This window comes from Phacochoerus africanus, chromosome 11 (assembly GCF_016906955.1).
Source record: "Phacochoerus africanus isolate WHEZ1 chromosome 11, ROS_Pafr_v1, whole genome shotgun sequence".
Taxonomy (NCBI): Eukaryota; Metazoa; Chordata; class Mammalia; order Artiodactyla; family Suidae; genus Phacochoerus; species Phacochoerus africanus.
This window is the reverse complement of record NC_062554.1, coordinates 981,482-1,004,063: the sequence shown is the minus strand read 5'-3', so window position 1 is coordinate 1,004,063 and position 22,582 is coordinate 981,482. Positions and strand designations below refer to the sequence as shown.

General features: G+C 44.0%; 1 protein-coding gene across 2 annotated transcripts in view; it reads right to left on the bottom strand.

The window, feature by feature from the left end:
• Window positions 1–22,582, bottom strand: part of STK33 (serine/threonine kinase 33) — a 155,625-nt gene that overhangs the window by 13,952 nt on the left and 119,091 nt on the right. For both annotated transcript variants that reach the window (XM_047752574.1, XM_047752575.1), the window contains one exon: window positions 10,658–10,855. In XM_047752574.1, coding sequence (XP_047608530.1) covers window positions 10,658–10,855 — 198 coding nt within the window. The remainder of the gene's footprint in view (window positions 1–10,657; window positions 10,856–22,582) is intronic.

The window sequence follows — 22,582 nt, the reverse complement described above, 5'->3', positions numbered from 1 at the left end:
CACCTATAAGGGAACCCCCATAAGGATAACAGCTGATTTTTTAGCAGAAACTCTATAAGCCGGATGAGAATGGCAAGATATATTTGAGGTAATGAAGAGGAGGAACCTAGAACCAAGAACACTCTACCCAGGAAAGCTCTCATTCAGATTTGATGGAGAGGTCAAAAGCTTTACAGACGAGCAGAAGCCAAGAGCATTCAGCACCTCCCAGCCAGCTCTACATCAGCTACTAAAGGAAATTCTCTAAGCAGGAAGGAAAAGCCACAGTTAGAAACAAGAATATTGCAAATGAAAAAAATTCACGGCTAAAAGCAAAGATAATATAAAAGCAGTAAATCGCCCATTGACAAATATGATATCAAAACCAGCAAGTATGAGAAGAGGAGAGGACAAATGCAGAAAATTGAAAATGCACCTCAAATTAAGGCACCAGCAAGCAGAAACAACTCTGCACACATACAGATGGTTAAGAAAATGACAATAAGTACATACTTATCCGTAATTACGCTGAAGGTAAATGGATTAAATGCGCCAATTAAAAGACACAGACTGGCTTAATGGCTACAAAAACAAGAGCCGCATACGTGCTGCTCACAAGAGACCCACCTCAGCTCTAAGGACACAGACAGGCTTAAAGTGAGGGGATGAAAGAAAATATTACATGCAAATGGAAATTACAGAAAGTCAGGAATAGCAATACTCATATCATACAAAATAGATTTTAAAATAAAGAAGGTCACGAGAGACAAAGACATTACATAATAATTAAAGGATAAATCCAAGACAAAACTATAACAATCGCAATTATATATACACCCAACATAGGAGCAACACAATACATGAGGCAACTACTAACAGCCATAAAAGGAGAAACTGACAGGAACACAATAATAGCGGGGGACTTCAGCACCCCACTCACAGCAATGGACAGATCATCCAGACAGAAAATCAAAGAAAACACAGGTCTTAAATGATACACTAGACCAAACAGACTTAACTGATATCTATAAAACTTTTCAGCCCAAAGCAGCAGGATATACTTTCTTCTCAGGTACACAGGGAACATTCTCCAGGATAGATCATTTCCTGGGCCACAGATCAAGCCTTGGTAAATTTTTAAAAATTGAAATTATTTCAAGCATTTTCTCTGACCATAGTGCTATGAGACTAGAAATCAACTACAAGAAAAAAAAAAAACACCAAAACACACACAAACCTGAAAGCTAAACAGTATGCTACTTAACAACAAATGGATCATTGAAGAAATCAAAGAGGAAATTAAAAGATACTTAGAGACAAATGACAATGAAGATACAACAACCCAAAACATATGGAACACAGCAAAAGCAGTTCTGAGAGGGAAGTTTATAGCAATACAATCTTATCTCAGGAAAGAAGAAAAAACTCATATAAACAGCCTAACCTTACACCTTAAACATCTAGAGAAGGAAGAACAGACAAAGGCCAAAATTAGCAGAAGGAAAGAGATCATAAAGATTAGAGCAGAAATTAATAACATGGAGACAAAGAAAACAATTGATAGGATCAATGAAACCGGAAGTTGGTTCTTGGAAAAGATCAACAAAATTGATAAACCTTTAGCCAGACTCCTCCAGAAAAAAATGGGAGATGGTTCAAATCAATGAAATTAGAAATGAAAAAGACGTTACAACTGACAATGCAGAAATCCAAAGGATAGTGACAGACTACTATGAGTAACCGTATGCCAGTAAAATGGACAACCCTGAAGAAATGGATAGCTTTTCACGAAGGTACAACCTACTAAGACTGAACCGAGGAGCAATAGAAAATATGAACACACCACTCACAAGGGCTGAAATTGAAACTGCAATTTAAAACCTTCCAAAAACAAAAGCCCAGGGCCCGATGGCTTCACAGGTGAATTCTATCAAACATTCAGAGAAGAGTTAACACCTCTTCTTCTGAAACTTTTCCAAAAATCGCAGAGGAAGGAACACTCCCAAGCTCGTTCTATGCAGCCACCACCATAAAGATACCACAGAAAAAGAAATGACAGGCCAACATCACTGATGAGCATAGATGCAAAAATACTCAACATATATTCAAACCACATTCAAATATATATGAAAAAGATCTTACACCATGATCAAGTAGGATTTATCCCAGGGATGCAAGGATTCTTCAATATCCGCAAATCTATCAGTGTGATACACCACATTAACAAACTGAAAAATAAAACCACATGATCATCTCAATAGATGCAGAAAAAGCTTCTGACAAAATTCAACAGCCATTCCTGATGAAAACTCTCCAGAGAGCAGGCATAGAGGGGAACTACCTCAGTATAATAAAAGTTGTTTATGACAGACAAATCCACAGCTAACATCTTTCTCAATGGTGAAAAACTAAAAGCGTTTCCACTAAGATCAGGAACAAGACAAGGGTGTCCACTTTCGCCAATGTCACTCTATATAGTTTTGGAAGTCCTAGCCATGGCAATCAGAGAAGAAAAAGAAAGAAAAGGGATGCAAACTGTAAAGGAAGAAATAAAACTATCCCTGTTTGCAGATGACATGATACTTTACCTAGAAAATCCTAAAGACACTACCAGAAAACTGTTAGAGCTCATCAATTAGTTTGGTAAAGTTAGAGGCTACAAAATCAATCACAGAAATCTATTGCATTTCTATACACTAACCATGAAAAATCAGAAGGAGAAATTAGGGAAACCATCCCATTTACCATTACATCAAAAAGAATAAAATATCTAGGAATAAACCTACCTAAGAAGACAGAAGACCTGTACTCCGAAAACTATAAGACACTGATGAAAGAAATCAAAGATGACACAAATAGGTGGAAAAATATACCATGCTCTTGGATTGGAAGCATCAATATGGTCAAAAATGCTTGTACTACCCAAGGCAATCTACAGATTCAATGCAATCCCTATCAAATTACCAATGACATTCTTTACAGAACTAGAACAAAATATTTAAAATTTGTATGGAAACAGAAAAGACCTCAAATAGCCAAAGCAATATTGAAAAGAAAAAAACGGAACTGGAGGAATCAGGCTCCTTGACTTCAGACTATACTACAAAGCTACAATCATCAAAAAGTATGGTACTGGCACAAAACTAGAAATATAGATCAATGGAAGAGGATAGCAAGCCCAGAAATAAACCCAAGCACCAATGGTCAACTACTCTATGACAAAGGAGGCACGAACATACAGTCGAGAAAAGATAGTCTCTTCAATAAAACTGGACAACTGCATGTAAAATAATGAAATTAAAACGCTTTCCAGCACCAAACACAAAAATAAACTCAAAATGGATTAAAGACCTAAACGTAAGGCCAGATACTATAAACCTCCTAGAGGAAAACATAGGCAGAACGCTCTTTGACATAAATCACAGCAACATCTTCCTTGATCTGCCTCCTAGAATAATGACAATCAAGACACAAATACACCAGTGTGCCCTAACTAAACTCAAAAGCTTCTGCACAGCAAATGAAACTATGCTAAAAAAAAACCCAAAAAGACAACCCACATAATGGAAGCAAATCTTTGCAAATGGTTTTTAACCAACAAAGGTTTAGCCTCCAAAATATATAAATAGCTCATGCAAGTCAACAAGAAAAACGGCAAACTACCCAATCAAAAGATGGGTAGAAGACCTAAACAGACATTTCCTTGAGGACATTCAGATGGCTAACAGGCACGTGAAAAAATGCTCAACGTCACTAATCATTAGAGAAATGTACATCAAAACTACAATGAGGTCCCACCTCACTCCAGTCAGAATGGCCATCACTAACAAGTCAACAATCAACAAATGCTGGAGAGGGTGTGGAGAAAAGGGAACCCTCCTTTTCTGTTGGTCAGAATGTAAACTGGTGCAACCACTATGGAAAAACAGGATGGAGGTACCTCAGAAAACTAAATATAGAACTACCATATGACCCAGCAACCCCACTCCTGGGTATCTGCCCATACAAAACTTGCATTGAAAAAGATACATGCACCCGTAGGTTCATCGCAGCATCCACAGTATCCAAGACATGGAAACGATATAAACGGCCACTGACAGATGACTGGATTAAGAAGACGTGGTACATATACACAGTGGAATACTACTCTGCCATAAAAAGGACAAAATAAGGCCACTTGCAGCAACATGGATGGAACTCGAGACTCTCCTACTAAGTGGAGAAATTCAGAAAGAGAAAGACAAACACCACATGATATCACTTATACGCTGAGTCTCAGATGTGACACAAATGGTCTCTCAGAACGGAAACAGATCAGGTCATGGGGGCAGACTTGTGTTTGCTGGGAGGGAGGGGAGGAGAGGGAACTGACAGGAGTCTGGGGCTGGTAGATGCAGATTGTTCCATTTAGAATGGACGGGTGATGGGGTCCTGCTGTACAGAACAGGGTGAGAAAAAATGAAAATGAAGAAAATGGGTGTGTATGGGGGCGGGTCACGTTGCTGTGCCACAGAAACTGAAGGAGACAAAATAAGGCCATTTGCAGCAACATGGAAGGAACTCGAGACTCTCACACTAAGTGAAGAAATTCAGAAATCAACTCCGCTCACGACGTGTGTATACTTCAATCCAAATGTCTACAAAGAACCACACGGAGGTTTTAGAGTAAAATGTAATATCTGAGATTAAATATTCACCGGAGAGGTTTAGCAGGAAAAGAGACAACAGAGAGAGGAGTAAACCTGAAGCAAGATCAACAGGACGCATCTGATCTAAAGAACAAATTGAAAAAAAAATAAAGACAGCTTTGGGTACTTATAGAACAATATCAAATGGTCTAACATGTGAGCAATTAAGAGCCTCGGAAAAAAAAATAAGGAAAAAAATCACAAAACTTCCCAAACTTGGAAAAATACAGAAATACAAATTCGAGAAGTTTAGCAAATTTTAATCAAGATAAATGTGAAGAACATATGCCTAACGATAGCATCAAAATGCTGAAAACCAAAGATAAAGAAAGACTCCTGAAAACAGTCAGAGAAAAGCAACACATTACATGCAGGAAAAGAACATTTCAAATTACCAATGATGTCTTATCGGAGAATCTGGATGTGCCAGAAGGCAGCAGAACAGCATCTTCAAAATGTGGACCAAAATAACCTGTCAAATCAGAACTCCGTAAACCGAGAAAACGTCCTTCAAAAATTAAGACAAAATAAAGACATTTTTAGATAAAAGAGAACTGAGAGAATTCACTGCCAGCAGACATCCAAGAAAGGCAAAGAAAGTTCATCAGGCTGAAGGGAAGTGACACTAGGTGGAAATTTGGCTTTTAAAAAGGGAAGAAGAGCGTCGGAAATGGTGACTATCTGGGTGACTTGAACAGTCAACTTTCCCTTTTAATTTCTTGGAAACAGACGCAGTAAAATGAAACCACCATTGTGCAGAGTTTATAATTACGCAGGTGTGATACATGTGCCAGTTTCAGCATGAAGGCGAGATAAGAGAAGAAGGGACCCCAGTTAATAAATACCTTTGAAAGGAAAGCAATGCCTGCTACAGCCCCGCCGGGAGTTGATTCTCCGCAGGAAAAGCTGCACAGCACACATGACCAGCCATGGGCCCTGAGGAGGGCCGAGAAGCACCAGGGTGGAAGAGTAGGGAGGTGACTTGAAAGGCATCCTAACACGCCCCTCAGCTGAGCCAGTGCTGAAACCCAAGCCCGCACAGCGGCTTCTCCTGGGAAGAGCAGCAGGGACGAGAGCCTTGCTGTTTTTCGAAGCCCGCGAATCCACGCGAGCGTCGGGCACTGCAAGCGGCCCGAGATCAAAGCACAAGAGGTCACAGTCCTGTCAGCACAGTGATTCGGACCTGCGTCCGCCAGCTCTTGCTCAGCTATGCTGCTGCGTCTGGGAGGCTCCCCGGTTCCACGACTCGCTAGGAGGACTCACAAAACTCCATGTACTCTGGTGCTCACCACGGTCAATTTTTACAGTGAAAGGACGCAGGGCACAATGGGCATCCTCTCCTAAGAAGAAGTCCAGTGAAACCATGCTCGAGCTCCGAAGCGTCCTCTCCCAGGAGTCACGGAGCTGCTGAACGACCCCGGCCACAAGCGGACAAGCTGGGCCATCCCGTGTGAAGTGCGGCCAGCCAGGGAAGCTTAGAACCTTAGCACCCAGGGGTGTGTGTGTGTGTGTGTGTGTGTGTGTGTGTGTGTGTGTGTGTGTGTGTGTGTGTGTGTGTGTGTGTGTGTGTGTGTGTGTGTGTGTGTGTGTGTGTGTGTGTGTGTGTGTGTTGGGGGGGGGGGGTCTTTTCAGAGCCACACCCACGGTATGTGGAGGTTCCCAGGCCAGGGGTCAAATCGGAGCTGTAGCCGCCGGCCTACGCCAGAGCCACAGCAGCGCGGGATCCGAGCCGCGTCTGCAACCTACACCACAGCTCACGGCAACGCCGGATCCTTCACCCACTGAGCAAGGGCAGGGACCGAACCCGCAGCCTCATGGTTCCTAGTCGGATTCGTCAACCACTGCGCCAGGACGGGAACTGCCAGGGTGGTATTTTAAACGGAGAGCTCGGGCCCCCGTACCAGCTGACAACGCTCCGGTGCTGGAGTCTAAAGCGTGACCTGCCCCTGACTCACAGGCTTCGGGGAACTAAGATTCACGTCGTCAAGAAAAGACGCTTTTCACCTTGTTGAACTAAAACATCACGAAAACTTGACTTTCTCTCAGAGCAGCAGGTCAATATACCACAGTTCGACTGTTTAATTTGAATCTTACGTAACTCTAAACATTCTTCGTCTTTGACGAACTGCTACATGAACACAGTTCATTGATCGAAATAATTCTCAGAGTTTGAGGCACCCTGATTTCCTACTTTCTAAACCAGAAAAAGCATCTGCCGCCACAGGTGCCATCTCCTATGATTCCATAAAGACTATGTTTCAGTCAAGAAAAATGATCCTGGACTTCCCACCGTGGCGCAGTGATTAACGAATCTGACGAGGAACCATGAGGGTGCGGGTTCGATCCCTGGCCTTGCTCCGTGGGTTGGGGATCTGGCGTTGCCGTGAGCTGTGCTGTAGGTTGCAGACGCGGCTCGGCTCCCGCGTGGCTGTGGCTCTGGCGTAGGCTGGTGACTACAGCTCCGATTTGACCCGGGCCTGGGAACCTCCATATGCTGAGAGTGTGGCCCTAGAAAAAGGCAAAAAGACAAAAATAATAATGATAGCAATAATAATTTAACAGCTAAGCAGCCTCTCCTTTGTGAAGCAAGAATTCGCCAATGCAAACATGCTTCTGCCACATCCAGAGTTGCAGTCCCTCCCTCTAGGAGGAGGCGGGTGTGTTTCCCCTACAGACACTCATCTCTCTGCAGTTGTTTTCTGAAGGTAACCAATGCTGCACGTATCGCGCCATATGTTGTACGGAAGCACTGCGCACCCAGTGTCACGAGGCGTCCTGCCATAAGCTCGGTCGGCCGAGCGTCTCACTTGGAGAGGAGTGAAGTGCTGTCGCGGGGGTCAGAGTCGGGGGCGCCTGACTGGGTGGAGGAAGAAGCCCCGGCGGGGAATTAGGGGGTTGCCTGAACACAGGACACCCTCTAGAGGCTCTCAGCCTGCAGAACCCATGATCTGCAAGAGAGAACATTTCTGTCTACAAAAAATATGACTGCCTCAAGTAGACGAAAGGTTGGAAATGAACAGACGGAGAGAACAGGGACGCTGGCAAATGCCAACGACCTGAAACCAAGTTTGCAAGAGTGAGGTGTGTGACACCTCAGTCCAGGCGTGAACAATGAGGAGATGCGGCCTGTCTTTCTCCACGATTCCCGGGGCACATTCGGAAGGAAGGAGCAGTTACTCAGACAGAAAGAAGGTGCTTAGATCAAGCGTTTGGTGCTTAACAAATCCTCACTTTCTCCGAGAGTTTTCCAAGCACTCCGCCACGCATCTAGAAAGGGTGATTACCCGGCTTGGGAGAAATACAGAATCGGGAGCTCTAAATGGATTTAGGACGTTCTCCTGAGGGAGGAGAGACCCATCGTACAACGGGAAGCAGGAACTGCTGGCAGATTTCCATTCATTTATTTATTTTTCTTTCTTTTTAGGGCCTCGCCTGCGGCACATGGAGGTTCCCAGGCTAGGGGTTGACTCAGCCTACGCCGCAGCCACAGCCTTGCAGGATCCAGCTGCGTCTGCGACCTACACCACAGCTCACAGCAACGCCAGATCCTTAACCCACTCAGCGACGCCGGGGATCGAACCTGCGTCCTCACGGATACTGGTCCGGATCTTCGAGCGCTGAGCCACAACAGGAAGTCCCAGATTTCCATTTAAAGTAAGGCCAAATTTCACCTATTTTAATGGAATAAGAATCATATATATCTCTTTCATTCAGTAGGTGTAAATTATTTTTCATGTCAAATTGTCCACATAATCTAATTTGAACAAATAAATTTTTCCCATGGGAAATATTTCAATATGCATAAAATGATTTTTAATAAAATTTAAATTTCACTCTTAAGAATATCAGTGACCGTATGAATCCTGTGTGGACTCAAGACTAACTAGCCAACTCTATTTTCAGGTATCACCCCTATTTTCCATTAACGAAGATCTGAAAAAAAATAATTTCTTACTAGAAACTCGACTTCAATATAATAACAAAGTAACATACTCAATTCATAAAAATCTGTGGAAAAAAACGTAACCTGCATGAGAAGTCCTTCTCGTAAGGGGTGGCACTTTTCAGAAAAATGCCCAAATGCGGGAAAGTGTTCCTCCCGGGACCTCAGAGGCAGACCTAGGCAGGGAGGGCTCCTCAGAGGAGGGACTCCGGCTCCCCCTGCAGAAACCCTTTAGCGCATCTGCGACAAGCAGCCGGATTTCCAGAGGCGGCCCGAGGCCTCCAGGGGCTGCACGGGGTTTGCCACGCCCGGTCCGGCCCGTGCTGCGGCCACTGCAGGTGCGCCGCGATGGCGGGGAGGTCCTCCTGCTGATGGGCAGAAACCTGTATTCTTAGCTTCCAGTCCACTGGGCATAGTTCCAGCATCCACAGGGCCGCTCAGATCCCAGTTCTTCTGTCGGCCACGTGGACGCAGCTGAGAGGAGCACAGGGCAGGTCCCACCACTCTGTACCTTGCAGGGGGTGAGGGGGCGACACGGCACAGAGCAACGGCAAAGGAGACGGAAGACAACCAGACGTGTGGCTCGCAAGGAGGTTTTAGGTCAGATGCAGTGACAAGCACAGACATAATCCAAGACTCCGAAAGACGTTCGCTTGGGCGTGTACGTATGTGTCTTCTCGTATACACGTGAACATACAGCAGGTGCATGTGCGTACATGTGTGTGTGCGAGTGAGCGTGTGCATGCGTACGGAAAATGCCGCGTCAGCTAAAAGGAAATCTTTCAAACTATGTTCAATGAGGAAACGCAAGTGTGGGTTTTGGGGATATTATTTTAACAAGAATACACAATATACACGGCTGCTAAGTGCCACAGGAGCTGTCAACAGACTAGAGAGGATGAAAGGCGTTCAATAAACTTACTTTCTATTACGGTAAAAATACGGTTCATTCAAAACATCTGAATAATCAAATGTTAACCTTACTATCTAGACGTTTGCTCTCAAGTAGATGAAGAAGTTCCCCGTGAGTAAATCAAAATCAACCAGACCGCTTGGGGTGGGGGGTGGGGTGGGGGGGCTCCTTCTGCAGGTTCCCGACGGGACTCCGCCTGGAAGGGGTGGGCCCGCCACCTGCAGCTTCCCTGGTGTGGCCGGGATCGGCTCTCAGTCCTTCTCTGCACTTTGCCGGCTCTGGCTCGGCCTCAGGGGGTGGAATGCAGCGACTTCTCCTGCAAAGTGTGGGCTGCCCTGGGGTGAATTCCAGCCCCCACTGGCAGGAGGTCCCATCATTAATGAAGAGCTAAAATATGCTGATTAGATGTCAAGACAAGACAAAGACCAGACCTACAGAAAAACTTCCCCCAAATGTGGAGACAAAAGGAAAAGGGTTTGGGTAAACCGCCAGGATATGGAGTTAGTGGCACGTGATCCAGAATTAACCAAACCTGCTACTACATTTTACTCACCCAAACCAATAAAACCACCTTCAGATCTAATGAGGTGAAACGATAAGCCCTTACTGAGAATTTTAGTTGTCAGAAAATTGGAAACAACTAACTGGATATTGCAGGAAGTCTCTTTCTAGGTAATACACAAACCCACTCCAAATTATGCGGCTTGGTGAAATACAAAACCATTCCTTGTGACCATGGGCCAAATCTGGCCCACCAGCTGTTTTTGTAAATAAAGTCCTGTTGGAACGTGGCCACGCGCATTCGCTTCTTGTCTATGCCTGTTTCCATGCTGGAACATCAGGGCTGAAAAGCTGCGACCGAGACCAGGTGGCCACAAAGCCTAAGCTACTTACTATCTGCTTCTTCACAGGAGGCGCTTGCAGACCCCGCCCTCGATAACCACAGATCTTAAAATGAGCACGTAGGACCTGGTGCCAAAGCATGATCTTTCAGAGGAGGAAAGAACGTCACTTTCCTTACCAAGCCGTCCTGTTACAAACCATCGCGAACCAACAGCAAACAAGAGAGGTGCAAAACCAGGCTCCCAAAGGGACGTCAGCTGGGGGAACCGAACCAGCCGTGTCCCTCCCTACCTGCTTGCCCTCCTCTTCGTCGGAAGAGTGGCTGACGGCGTGCGCATTTCCACTGGGTGGGTCCTCTCTCCCCTTTTCTTGATGGGCCCAGTTGCTTTCTTGGTCTGTCGTGCTTTCTTCGTCACTTCCTGGGTTATTTTTCCATTCTTTCATCATCTCTAACACATTGGCTGGTCTCGCTGAAGAGGGTGCATTGCCCTGGTATTAACAGAGAATTTTTGGTGTTACAAGCAAGTTTGAAAATGGAAAAGACTCCTACGTCTCTCAGTAACATATTCCCCCAAAGACAGTGCATCCCGTGGAAAACGTGACGCTGAAGAAGAGCCAACCTTCGGATGCCCTTTTGAGACCTTCCCTACAACCAGGGCTCGGGCCCTCTCCTAACACGGCTGCAAAACCCCGAGACTCAGGGATGGGGTCTCTTTGGGTGTGAAAGAACGATGCAGCCTGCTTGTGTGAAAGAAGGCTAGACAAGGCAGCTCCCTGGACTCCAAGACCCCCTTCCAGGGCTGCTCTCAGACAATTACGAGGGAGGCAGAAAGAATGCAAGAAAGCTGTCCAAAGTCCAGCGGGCCCAACCCCCAGGGGAAGCCTATATGGCACCGAAACGTCCAGGTAAAACCCCAGTTCAACTGGTCGGTCAAGTTCTGTGTCCAAGAACACAGACGTCTGACTGGCAAGCTCTTAGCTGACTGGGAGACTGAGATTTGATGTGGCCCTTTAATTAGAAGGGATTCCATGTGCTGTCTTTACCCCAGAGTTAAATATACACATACCAGAGGTGACCATTTTACATTAACTGTACTTTTCTCAAATGCAGCGCTCCCTTCCATGCCAGGGAATGCATGAGTGTGGTCTGCAATCGTTCCTGTTTAACCAGACACACCGCAAGTATATATGTTCGTAAGTCAGACTAGTAGAGAAAGCTTGGACGAGACGCCTGGATGATATTCAGAATACGACAGGGCGCAGCTACGGAGCAGTTCTAACCTAACTCCACACATGGGTAGACGGAAGCATCCGTGACACAGAATACTACGCGACAGGGCAACCCTCTGACACAGAATACTATGCGACAGGGCAGCCCTCTGGGTACACTCTGGAGGATTTGTAGGGCTTAACGCATCCGTGGTTAAAGGATAGATAAGTGTCGCGTACAAAACAGGGATAACTAAATGAGGGTCGCTACACTATTAATTCCCTCTGGTTCTTCCATCTCATCCCCTTTGAGGGTCTATATTCCAACCCCTCTCACCGCATCCTACTCACGGCTGCACGTAAGCAGGTCCTACCCCTTGCTCCCAAGTGCCCTTACCATGCCTTCTGCCAGCCCATAGCCTCTGTTCAAGGCTCAAGCTGAGAGCCACCTCTGCAGGTATCCCAGAACTCCCAACAGGATGTCGATTTAAATGAAGCACAGCCGAAGGCTCAGAGACCAAACAGGAGCTGCTACTGTTTAAACGGTAGGCTCAGCGCTCTCGTCTGAGCAAGTTCTGACCTTCAGGGCTCCGTCGACCACCCTGCTTGGTCCCGACGATTCCTCTAGCCATTAGTGCACCGTCCTGGCTTCATCCTGACCTTGAACCCTAAGCGGTGTCCGGGCTCCTGGAGCGCTCATCCACACAACTTTGCCGCAACCTGATTCTCTCACTGGCAGACAGAGACGGCCCGACACGCCTATGTCTGTAACCCCATTTCCTTGGGTGCCCTTCCCTGCTAAACTCCCCAGGTTAGTGCTTTGGATCAGTGTCACGCGTGTGGCTCACCCAACACGCCTTTCTTCCAGGCGCAGGGTAGAATTTTGCTTCTCTACCTCTTCTGATTCATGACCATATGACTTGCTTTGATCAGTGAAATGTGACTTGAAATGGTACACAGCACTTCTGGGTGGAAATTTCAAGAGGCAGCATGCAGTTTACAAGCTCCCATAGAAGCACAGAGATGGAGCCTCCCTCAGCCTGAGAGGATGACGTAAAACAGAGCTCGCTCCCCTCCCCTCAGGCAACGGGCAACAGAAAACACCAAAACCTCCGAGATTTGGGGGCCATTTGCTACCAGCATAATTGAGCCTCTTCTCATGTCAACAGCAGAGTAAGCATTTACATTCTATAAGGCACCTCCAAAAAGTGTTATAAAGAGTGAGCCCACTGCACAATCAGCACATCCTGCAAAACTGTAATTACTACAGAAATTACATGCAATTACAGCACCATGCAATGGCCAGTTTATTTAGGCAGTCTTTGCTCTGCACAGTCCTGATATGCATGAATCTCAGTCATCAGGACTTTGTTAAACACGATCAGTGCCTCGGCAACACAGTTCAAATTTTAGTCACCATGGCACAACTATAATTGCATACCCAAGTTCAAACTTCACTGCTGGCTCTTCAAGCCCCAATCACCATGTAAATTACAGATTTGCATCCTGATCAGTGAGCAATCACGTCACTTCTTTCACAGCCTGTTGGTCATTGGACACCGTGCATCAGCTATTCAGTTCCTACAGACAGCAAGGCGTGCAGTTGTGCTGCCTCCTTGTCTCCCAGGGAATTTGCCAGCAAAGATGAACGTGCAACAAAGAAATTACAAGTGATACTACTGGAAGTACAATCAGATTACAAGTGATACTACTGGAAGTACAGTCGGAGTCAACGACAAATGAGTTAAGAGGAGAAACGGTTGACCACGTGAGCATTGACGCTGCCACTGTGAGAGAACGGGCAAGAAAAGGAACTCAGCGAAGGCAAACTTATCAACTTGAATGCGGGAGGATGAAGATGCGCCAGGGAAAACGATGCCCGCAAAAAAACTTGACATTTGAAGAACTTTCAGAGATATTTCACGATGTTGAAAGAAAGGAGGCAATGTTGAAAGTTGACCCACACTTATAAAACATTATGACAATTCGTCAAGGCATAAAAAAGATGCTCCCCTCTCTAGGATAACTAGGCTAGCACTGTTTAAACTAATCTTGAAGTTTTAAACCAAAAAATAAGACATTTTAATTCCCAATGTTTCTAATGTTTTAAATTACAGTGCACTAAAAAATCTACTTTTGTTTCATTCCCTATATACATACACTTATGAACAACGGAGAGTTTTTAATGTTTATCAAAAAACTTAAAAAGAGCATGGAACAGTCACTTTGCAGCTTCAACCTGCAGCTGCTGTGCAAAGCAAGGACTTCCTGTATTACCTCGAAGCCCCATTTCTAGCAATCTTTCAAATGCTTGGTTCACATATATGCACACCCAAGAGCCTGGTAACTGATGTGCTACCTGCTTAAAGTAGAATATGCCTTTGTATGCAAAGAAATGACTCTATTTCTTCTTTCAAAGATATGGTGGAGGCAAGCCAACGAGCTGCAACAGGAGCACCAGCCCCTCCAAACCAACCAACCAACCAACCAACCAACTACTATTTAGGAAAATGTGACTATTTGGTTTCTATATTCACTTGAGACACCAGCAGGGCACACACGGTGGAATCGAGCCAAGACCTTCCCTCTTGTCTAAAGTCCAGTCGACAACTGACCAGACCACCCAGCTCTTGCTTTTGCTAAGCTGGATGAGGAATTACATCAAATACTTGGACTGGCCAATGAACAAGTGGCCCAGGCTGTGTCAAGAGCCTTCTGGACTCAACACATGAACCAAATAAACAAACAAGAGTGGGTGGAATTGTGAGGGCAGAAACCGGAGCTTGTGGAGACACCCCACCATCAGAACACTAACCTCTGAACTCCCTTTACTGGCTGTACTCCGGGGACGGTCAGCTCCTGAACCAATCAACTAGGAAGCAGCAAGTGGCAAGAAGGCAGCAGCAATATGCTGAAAACGGGCTGTCACAAGTAGGAAAGCAACCTTTTGCTTAATAAATTTCCACTTGTTTAATTAACAGTTTGAGACTATTTTATTTTGAAAAAACAAAAACGAACACTCATAGAGGAGACGCATCAGAGGTCGAATAGGAAGATTTGGGTTTATCACTTTAGAAGACAGGTCTATAAATAGAGACGCAACATATATCCTCATCTAACAGAATTTGCCTTTTCAAGGACAGTGCCTATCAGAATTTTGTAAATAACAAGTTTTTTTGTTTGTTTGCTTGCTTTTTGTCTTTTCTAGGGCTGCACCTGCAGCATATGGAGGTTCCCAGGCTAGGGGTCTCATCTGAGCTGTAGCCACTGGCCTACACCAAAGCCACAGCAATGCGGGATCCGGGCCACCTCTGCGACCTACACCACAGCTCACAGCAACACTGAATCCTTAACCCACTGAGCGAGGCCAGGGATCGAACCCGCAACCTCATGGTTCCTAGTCCAATTCGCTAACCACTGAGCCATGATGGGAACTCCCTGTGACTAACAAGTATTTTTAAATGAATGAATGAATGATATGTATGAGTTGGGGTGAGATGGTATGAAACACAAAAGCAGCAAAACTAAAAGGAAGGATTCTGGGTCTTTAGCTTATATTTCCAACTTTTTGTAAATAGCTAGAACTCTTTATTTTATAATGTTCCCAGAAATAAAATTTTTCTATAAGAAAATGGAACAGTCACTTCATAAAAAACATATAAAAGGATGTTTGACTTCACAAAATGAATGAAACCCAAATCAAAACAATGGGTTGCCGATTTTCCCGTAATAGATGATGGACATAAATTTACGCCTGGTAGTGCCGAGGTGCTGAGGGTGAGGGGAAAGAGGCTCTCTCGTTTACTTGCTTTTTATGGGAGGGCAAATGAGCAACAAACTATCCAAATGTGTAATGTACATTCTCACAGACCAGTAATTCAACTTTTAAGAATTTCTCCTATGGATATGCTGACAGAGGATGCAAACATTTTTACAGGAACATGTGTTGCACCACTGCTTGTAACAGAAAAGATCTGAAACAATTTAAATATTCCATATTCATGGGGCAAAGTTGTAGTGTATCCATAATTTTGGCTATAATGCTGCTTTTTCAAAAATAAGGGTATCTTTCCAAAATACATTAGAGAAAAAGAAAAGTCTGCATAATATAAACCCACTTGTGAAAAGTGGGTACATAAAAGTGTATAGAACATATCTGAAAGAATATATGCGACTTAATGGTTATCCTTAGTAAGAGGGAATGAGGGAATAGAAGGAAAAAAGTTATTTTTCTTGGTTTGTTTGCCATTTAAATAATTTACCAAGGGTAAATGCAACTACTGTATGACTGATAATTAACATAAATTACGTAGGAAAAGAAATGATGTAAATTGCAGATACTTACAAAGGACTGATAGCACCCAGTAAAATCACCAAACATGCCCTGATGGGCCTCAGGGAGTCCAAGGCAGCAGCACAGAAGGCTAACAGTGACCAATAAAGCAAGCAAGCAACTGTGTTGGAGTTCCCGTCATGCTCAGCGGTTACAAACCCAACGAGCATCCATGAGGACGCAGACACAAATAAATATATTACAATACAAGCATTGTGAGAAGCTGACCTAAGATAAAGAACATGGGAGTTTCTGCTGTGGGTCAGTGGGTTAGGAATCCGACTAGTATCCATGAGGATGTGGGTTTGATCCCTGGCCTCGCTCAGTGCGTTGAGGATCCAGCCTTGCCGTGAGCTGTGGGGTAGGTGTAGACACGGCTCAGATCCAGCGTGGCTGTGGCTGTGGTGCAGGCGAGCAGCTACAGCTCTGATTCAGCGCCTGGCTGGAGGACGTCCACATGCTGCACGTGAGGCCCTGGAAAAGAAAAAAGAAAATGAAAAAGAATAAAAAAAAGGAAAAGAACATGGCAAGAAGTAGTGTGCAAATCCTTGCTCAAACAGGTGACTTTTGGAAAAGAACAGGTGATTGGAAATTGAGTGTCTTGAAACTGATTCCCTGCAAGCTGTCCCTTGGGAAGGCTTTGTGTGTGGCAGGCGTACACAGAGCCCAGTTGCATGACTGCTGGTTTGGAATAGATGGTTTTTATCTTTCCAGCTTTATCGAGATATAATGGACATACACTTTTAATATTGCATAAATACAAGGTGTGCAACATACTGAGTTAACACGCATATGTACTGTGAGATGACCCCACAGTGAGCTCAGTCACTGCATCCATCACCTCACATAGTTCAAACTGTTCTTCCTTGTGATGGGAAATTTAAAGACCCACATCTACTCTATTGGCAGCTTTCAAACATGCGTCACAGTATCGAAGGCTCGGCGACACTTCCAGCTAGAGATTCTCGGCAGACAATTGGAAACGCACTTCTGGAATAAGGGTAAATCCCCAAATTTCCCGGGCTGTTTTCTCTTAAAGAATAAGAATATCAATACCAACCTCGGCTACTCTCCACATTTGCTATACTTGTGAAAGAAAACCACTGACATGACTTTGTTAGGAATTTTTTTTTTTTTTAAATCAACCAAAGGCAGGTCTTTTTTGTAAAAATACCTGGTCCCATCTCTTGTCCTCTTTGTACTGATGTGTAAGAATCACTGAGATTTCATCATATGAATCCTTCGTTGGTTATTTGGGTTACAAGAGCCTTCTCCTGGTTTATAGCCTATCGACTTTCCCTAAGGTATCGCTGTATAAACAGAAGTTCTGAAGATTCACCTGTGCCCAGTTTATCTAGATTTCTTTTATGTTAGTGCCTTTGGTGTCTTGCTTATAAAATCCTTTTCTACACACCCCAAAGTGCAAAAGATCGTCACCTGTAATTTCCACCAAAACTTAAACATAAATCTGCCCCAGTTAAGTCCTTGATTCGGGCGCAGGCCCGGTTTTGCCTACGGAGTGAGACTGGAACCCAAAGTCATTTTTAACATGTACAATCATCTCTTCCAGTCTGGTTATCGAATCGTCTCCGCTTTTGCATGGATCTGCTCCACTACCACTGTCGTAAAAGCTCCAGATGTGCATGGGTAAGTTTCTGTGCTCTCTAGTTTACCCCACTAGTCACTTTGCGTATCACGGCACCGTGACTACACTGAGCCGTAACTACTACAGCTTCCTGAGTCTGAATACCTGTTACAGCGAGACGTTCAGAAACGTCTTGGCCATTTCCGAGCCTCTGTGATTCCATACCAACTTTAGGGTCAGGAAAGCTGTGGGATTTGGATTGGATGTGCGCCGTATATGAATGTCAATATGAGGAAAACTAGTTTTATGTGACTAAGTCTCCTGACCTACGAGTAGGGTGTATCTGTACACTTAAGTTTTCTTCTCTGTTTTCCAATAAAATTTCACAACTTTCCCCAAAGACGTCCTACAAATCTAATGCTAAATTTCTTCCTAGAAAGTATATATTCTTGGAAACTATTTTACATGTCTTTTTTTTTCAACATTTTCTATTGCTGGTTGCTAGTGCAATTGACTTAGCATATCAATCTTTTTTGCCAACTTTACTGAGATATGATTGACATGTAACGTGGTGTAAATTGAAGGTGCACAATGTGTTGATTTGACGTTTCTGTGTTGATGTGTATCAGCCTCACAGCCGCCTACCTGGCTCAGCGCGACCATCACTTCGAACCATTTGGCTAATAAATAATAACAGTTTCATTCCTACTTTCCAAATCTCACGACTTTATCTGTCTTGACTATGCTCAATCATGTTAGGAAAAAACCCTGAAAGCTGACTTCCTTGACTAGTTCTTGGTGTTAAAGAAAATGCTTCTCACTTTTTCCATTTAAAATGATATTTGCAGAGTTCTCATTGTGGCTCCTTGGGTTAAGAACCTGACTAGACTCTGTGAGGGTGTGGGTTTGATCCCTATGCTTGCTCAGTGGGTTAAGGACCCAGTGTTGCCACAAGCTGTGGTGTAAGTCACAGATGTGGCTCAGATCCTGTGTTGCTGTGGCTGTGGTACAGGCTGGCAGCGGCAGCTCCAATTTGACCCCGAGCCTGGGAGCTTGCTGCAGGTGTGGCCCTAAAAAGAAAAAAAAAGTAATGTGATATTTGGTGTAATCTTCTATCAGATTAAGGATATTTTCTTCTATTCCTAATTAAATTATGATTGTTGAGTCTTATTACAAGTGTTTCCTTTGAAATGATCATATGCTTTTTCTCCTTTAATATGATAATGTGAGAATTTACATTTATAGATTTTTCTTTAAAAAGATTTTCTTTTGGCCATGGCCATGATATGTACAAGTTTCCCAGCCACAGCCGTCCCCTGAGCCACAGCAGGGACAACGTCAAGTTCTTCAGCCCTGACCCACCAGAGAATTATGCCTACGTTTACAGATTTTTCTTTTTTCTGAAATCAAACCATCCTTGAATTCTTAGGGAAAATTCAGCCTGATTATCACCTTTTTACATACACAGTTGGATCCCCTTTGCTAATATTTTGTTTATGGTTTTATATCTTTATTAAGTGAAAGGAATCATTCTCTTTTTTCATATGTTTGGTTTCCATTAGCCTAATTTTGTTACAATAGAGTATACAGTTATACTAGACTCCCGGGATAAATCAGAGAAAATTCCCTCTTTCAGGAGCATGGGAGGAGGTGCGGTATAAACCTGAGATGAACGTTTTTGCTAAAACTAATCTGTAAGGTCATCTAGGTCTGGGGTTTTCCTTGCGGAAGATTTTAAACTAACTTTTCAATTTCTTTAATAATTACCGGGCAATTCAAGTTTTCTATACATTCTTGAGACAATTTTATGAAGCTATATTTTTCTAGGAAAAGCATTTTTTGGGAAAAGAAATTTTGCCCATTTGCCCAAGTTTTCAGATTTATCGTTGGTGTTATTCCCTTATCTTTTCAATCGTCATCCTTTTCATGTCTGCCTTATCTGTGTAGTAATCAATATTATTTTTGTCTTCTCTATTTCTTACTTTTGCAAAAGATTTACTTGTGAGTTGGTCTTTCCAAAGACTCACGTAGTGGTTGTGCTGATCATCTCTTTCAAACTTTTGCTTTTATTTAGGTTATTTTCACTTACTTTTATTTTTCCACTACTTTATTTAAGTATATTCTGTTGGGATTTTTTTCTGCAATTTTATGGTGGGTATATAGCTCTTTTTTAGCCTTTCTTCTTTTTTAATGTAAATATTTTAGACTGATAACCATCTGCTGAAATGCTCTTTGATTGCGTCCTGCAAGTTTTGATCTGCTGTATTTTCATTACCATCTAGTTCTAGAAGCTAATTTTTTTCTCAGTGGTATTTATTCTTTAACCCATGACTTACCCAGAAGCATATTATTTAATTTCCAAATATGTGCAAATATTTAACCTTATTGTTATTAACTTTTAACTTAATTGTGTATTGCTAGAGCACATAATCTGGGTGAAATTTGCTGAGGCTTGCTTGCGTCCCGGCCAAATCAATTTTGGTGAATGTTCCACATGTGCTTAAGAAAGACATACATTCTCCAAATGCTGAATGCAGAACCGTATATGTGTCCATGAGGATAAGCTTGTTGTGTTGTTAAAATACCTCTTTGTTTCGTTTGTTTCACGTATGAGTAGTTGAGAGAAGTATGTTAAAATCTCCCACTATGATAGTGAATTTGCCCATTTCTCCATATAATTTTGTCACTTTGTGATACATATTATTCAGGTTATTTTATTAGTTTAAACTTTATATAGGCTGTTTAAATTGAACTTTTATCATTATAAAGCGACCTTATTTATCTGTAAGGACAATTTTTCCGTGTTAAGGTACATTAGTCGATACTAAGTCAGTTACACAGGCTTTCTTTGGTTAGTATTTGCCTGGTGGGTTCTTTTCCAGTCTTTTTCTTTAAATATTTCTGGTCCTTATGCTCCAGATGCGCTTCTTGTAAAGAGAAGTTAGCTAGATTTCACCACTTCAACCTGACAGTAGGTCTTTTAACAGGTATTTCTAACCCATTCACTTGCAATCGCTTTCACATCTGGCCTCCTTCCTGCCATTCTCGTTTATTACTTCAATTAGCTCCATGCTTTGTTTCTCAGTCCGCTGCAGCTCTGGAAATCGGATGTCCACGTCGTCCAGCTCAGCGCCCTCGAGCGTACCGCCCCTCGCTCTTCTCAGGGCTTGTCAGTGGCTGTTGTGTCACATTTGAACCCTGGGTTATTGTGAACCTACTTTCTCCTCTTCTTCTTGGGTCCTTTTCTTTCTCCAGACACCAACAAACGCTCTCAGGGTGTGGAAAGACGCTTGGTGCACACGGCTCGAGCCACAGCTACTGGATCTCTTCGTCCTATTTAATTACTCCTATCGCGTGTGTGAAGTCCAGGCCTTACGGGGCAAACTGAAGGCTTATATATCTGAAAACATTTCTGATGGTTCCCTTTCACTTGATTGACAGCTGGCTTGAAAATGGACCGAAAGTTCGCAAGTGAAAGCGCCTTTCCTTTAATACACGCACAAGCATCACTCCGTCTGCGTTTGCGTCTGATGTTGCTGCGGAAACGATGCCCGTGGGATTCCTGGTCTCTTTTACATAGTATCCCTCTTTCTTTCTGGGGACACTGAGAATTTTCTCTTTGTTTCTGATGTTCTTAAATCTCATTATTCATTTCATCAGTTTTTCTTCTTCTCCCCTAGTTGGTAGCCTATCACCCATCTGAAGCTCAAGTCTCTCTTCTTTCTTTATTTCTGACGAGTTATCTCTATTATAAAGACTCCCTCCTCCAACTTTTTTTTTTCTCTGAGACTCCCAATATATGGAATTTGGAACTTTCCCTTCAACTCTAATAGCTTAACTTCATATTTTCGACTTTTTTAATCTTCACCTGTTCCATTCTATTCCAGTTCCACAATCTGATCATCTAGTGTTTTAGTTCGTTCTTCAGTGGCACACAGTTCACTACTTACCCTACATAACCGCGTTCCTTTTTAATCAACTCATTTCATTTCTGGCCATCCCATAGCACATGGAGTTCCGGGGCCAGGGATCAGATCCGGGCCGCAGCTGTGACCTACGCCTCAGCGGTGGCAACACCGGATCCTTTAACTCACCGTGCTGGGCTGGGATCGAACCTGTGCCCTGGCGCTGCAGAGACACTGCTGATCCCGCTGCACCCCAGTGGGAACTCCGCCGCTGCCTCTTCATTCCACGGCTACACCCAAACAGCCCCATGTGGTTCTCTTTCGTCATGTAACCTCTGGCTGTGAGTCGTCACTGCTGCCCTATTATCTCTTAAGCACGTTCGCCTTGCCGACTTTGACATTCCTGAGTTAGGCTCAACCTAAAAGCACCAGAGGAGAGTCCAGTTGTTCAATGTATTAGTGTTTTGGTTTTGTTTTTAATGGTTGCACCTGGGGGTATGGAGGTTCCCAGGCGAGGGGTGGAATCAGAGCTGCGGCTGCCGGCCTCCACCACAGCCAGGGCAGAGCCGGATCCGAGCCGCGTCTGGGAGGCGAGTGTGAGATGCACGGGCAGCTCTAGCCTTCTTTGCGTGGGCGCCATACAGGCAAGTCAGAGCTGCCTCTGGCGCGGGAGGACTTTATGCTGCCCGTGCCTGACAAGGGATGCTGCCGAAAAGCGCCCGGGTACCAGGATCACAGCAGAACTTGGGGGAGGCCTCTCCTTTGTGCCTCCGACCCTCGTAGAGTGATTTGGGTGGATATAATATTTATACATAGTACATATTTTATCCAGGGTATTTATTTATATACCTTATGGAGTGTATCCCGTTACATACTATGTAACTCCTAGAGTATGTATCTCTATTTTATCTCTATTTTAAACACACACACACACGTACACACATACAGCAACATCAGACCTGAGCCACATCTGCGGCAACACCAGATCCTTAACTCACTAAGTGAGGCCAAGGATCAAGCAAGCATCCTCGCAGAGACCATGCTGGGTTCTTAACCCACTGAGCCACAGTGGGAACTCTGCTGCCTGTGTTTTAAACCCTTTCCTGGGCTGTAGGGAATCTGCAAAAAAGGACTGTGTCAGGCTCATCCTGGCATCCTCAGCAGCACATAGTAGCAATTCAGTA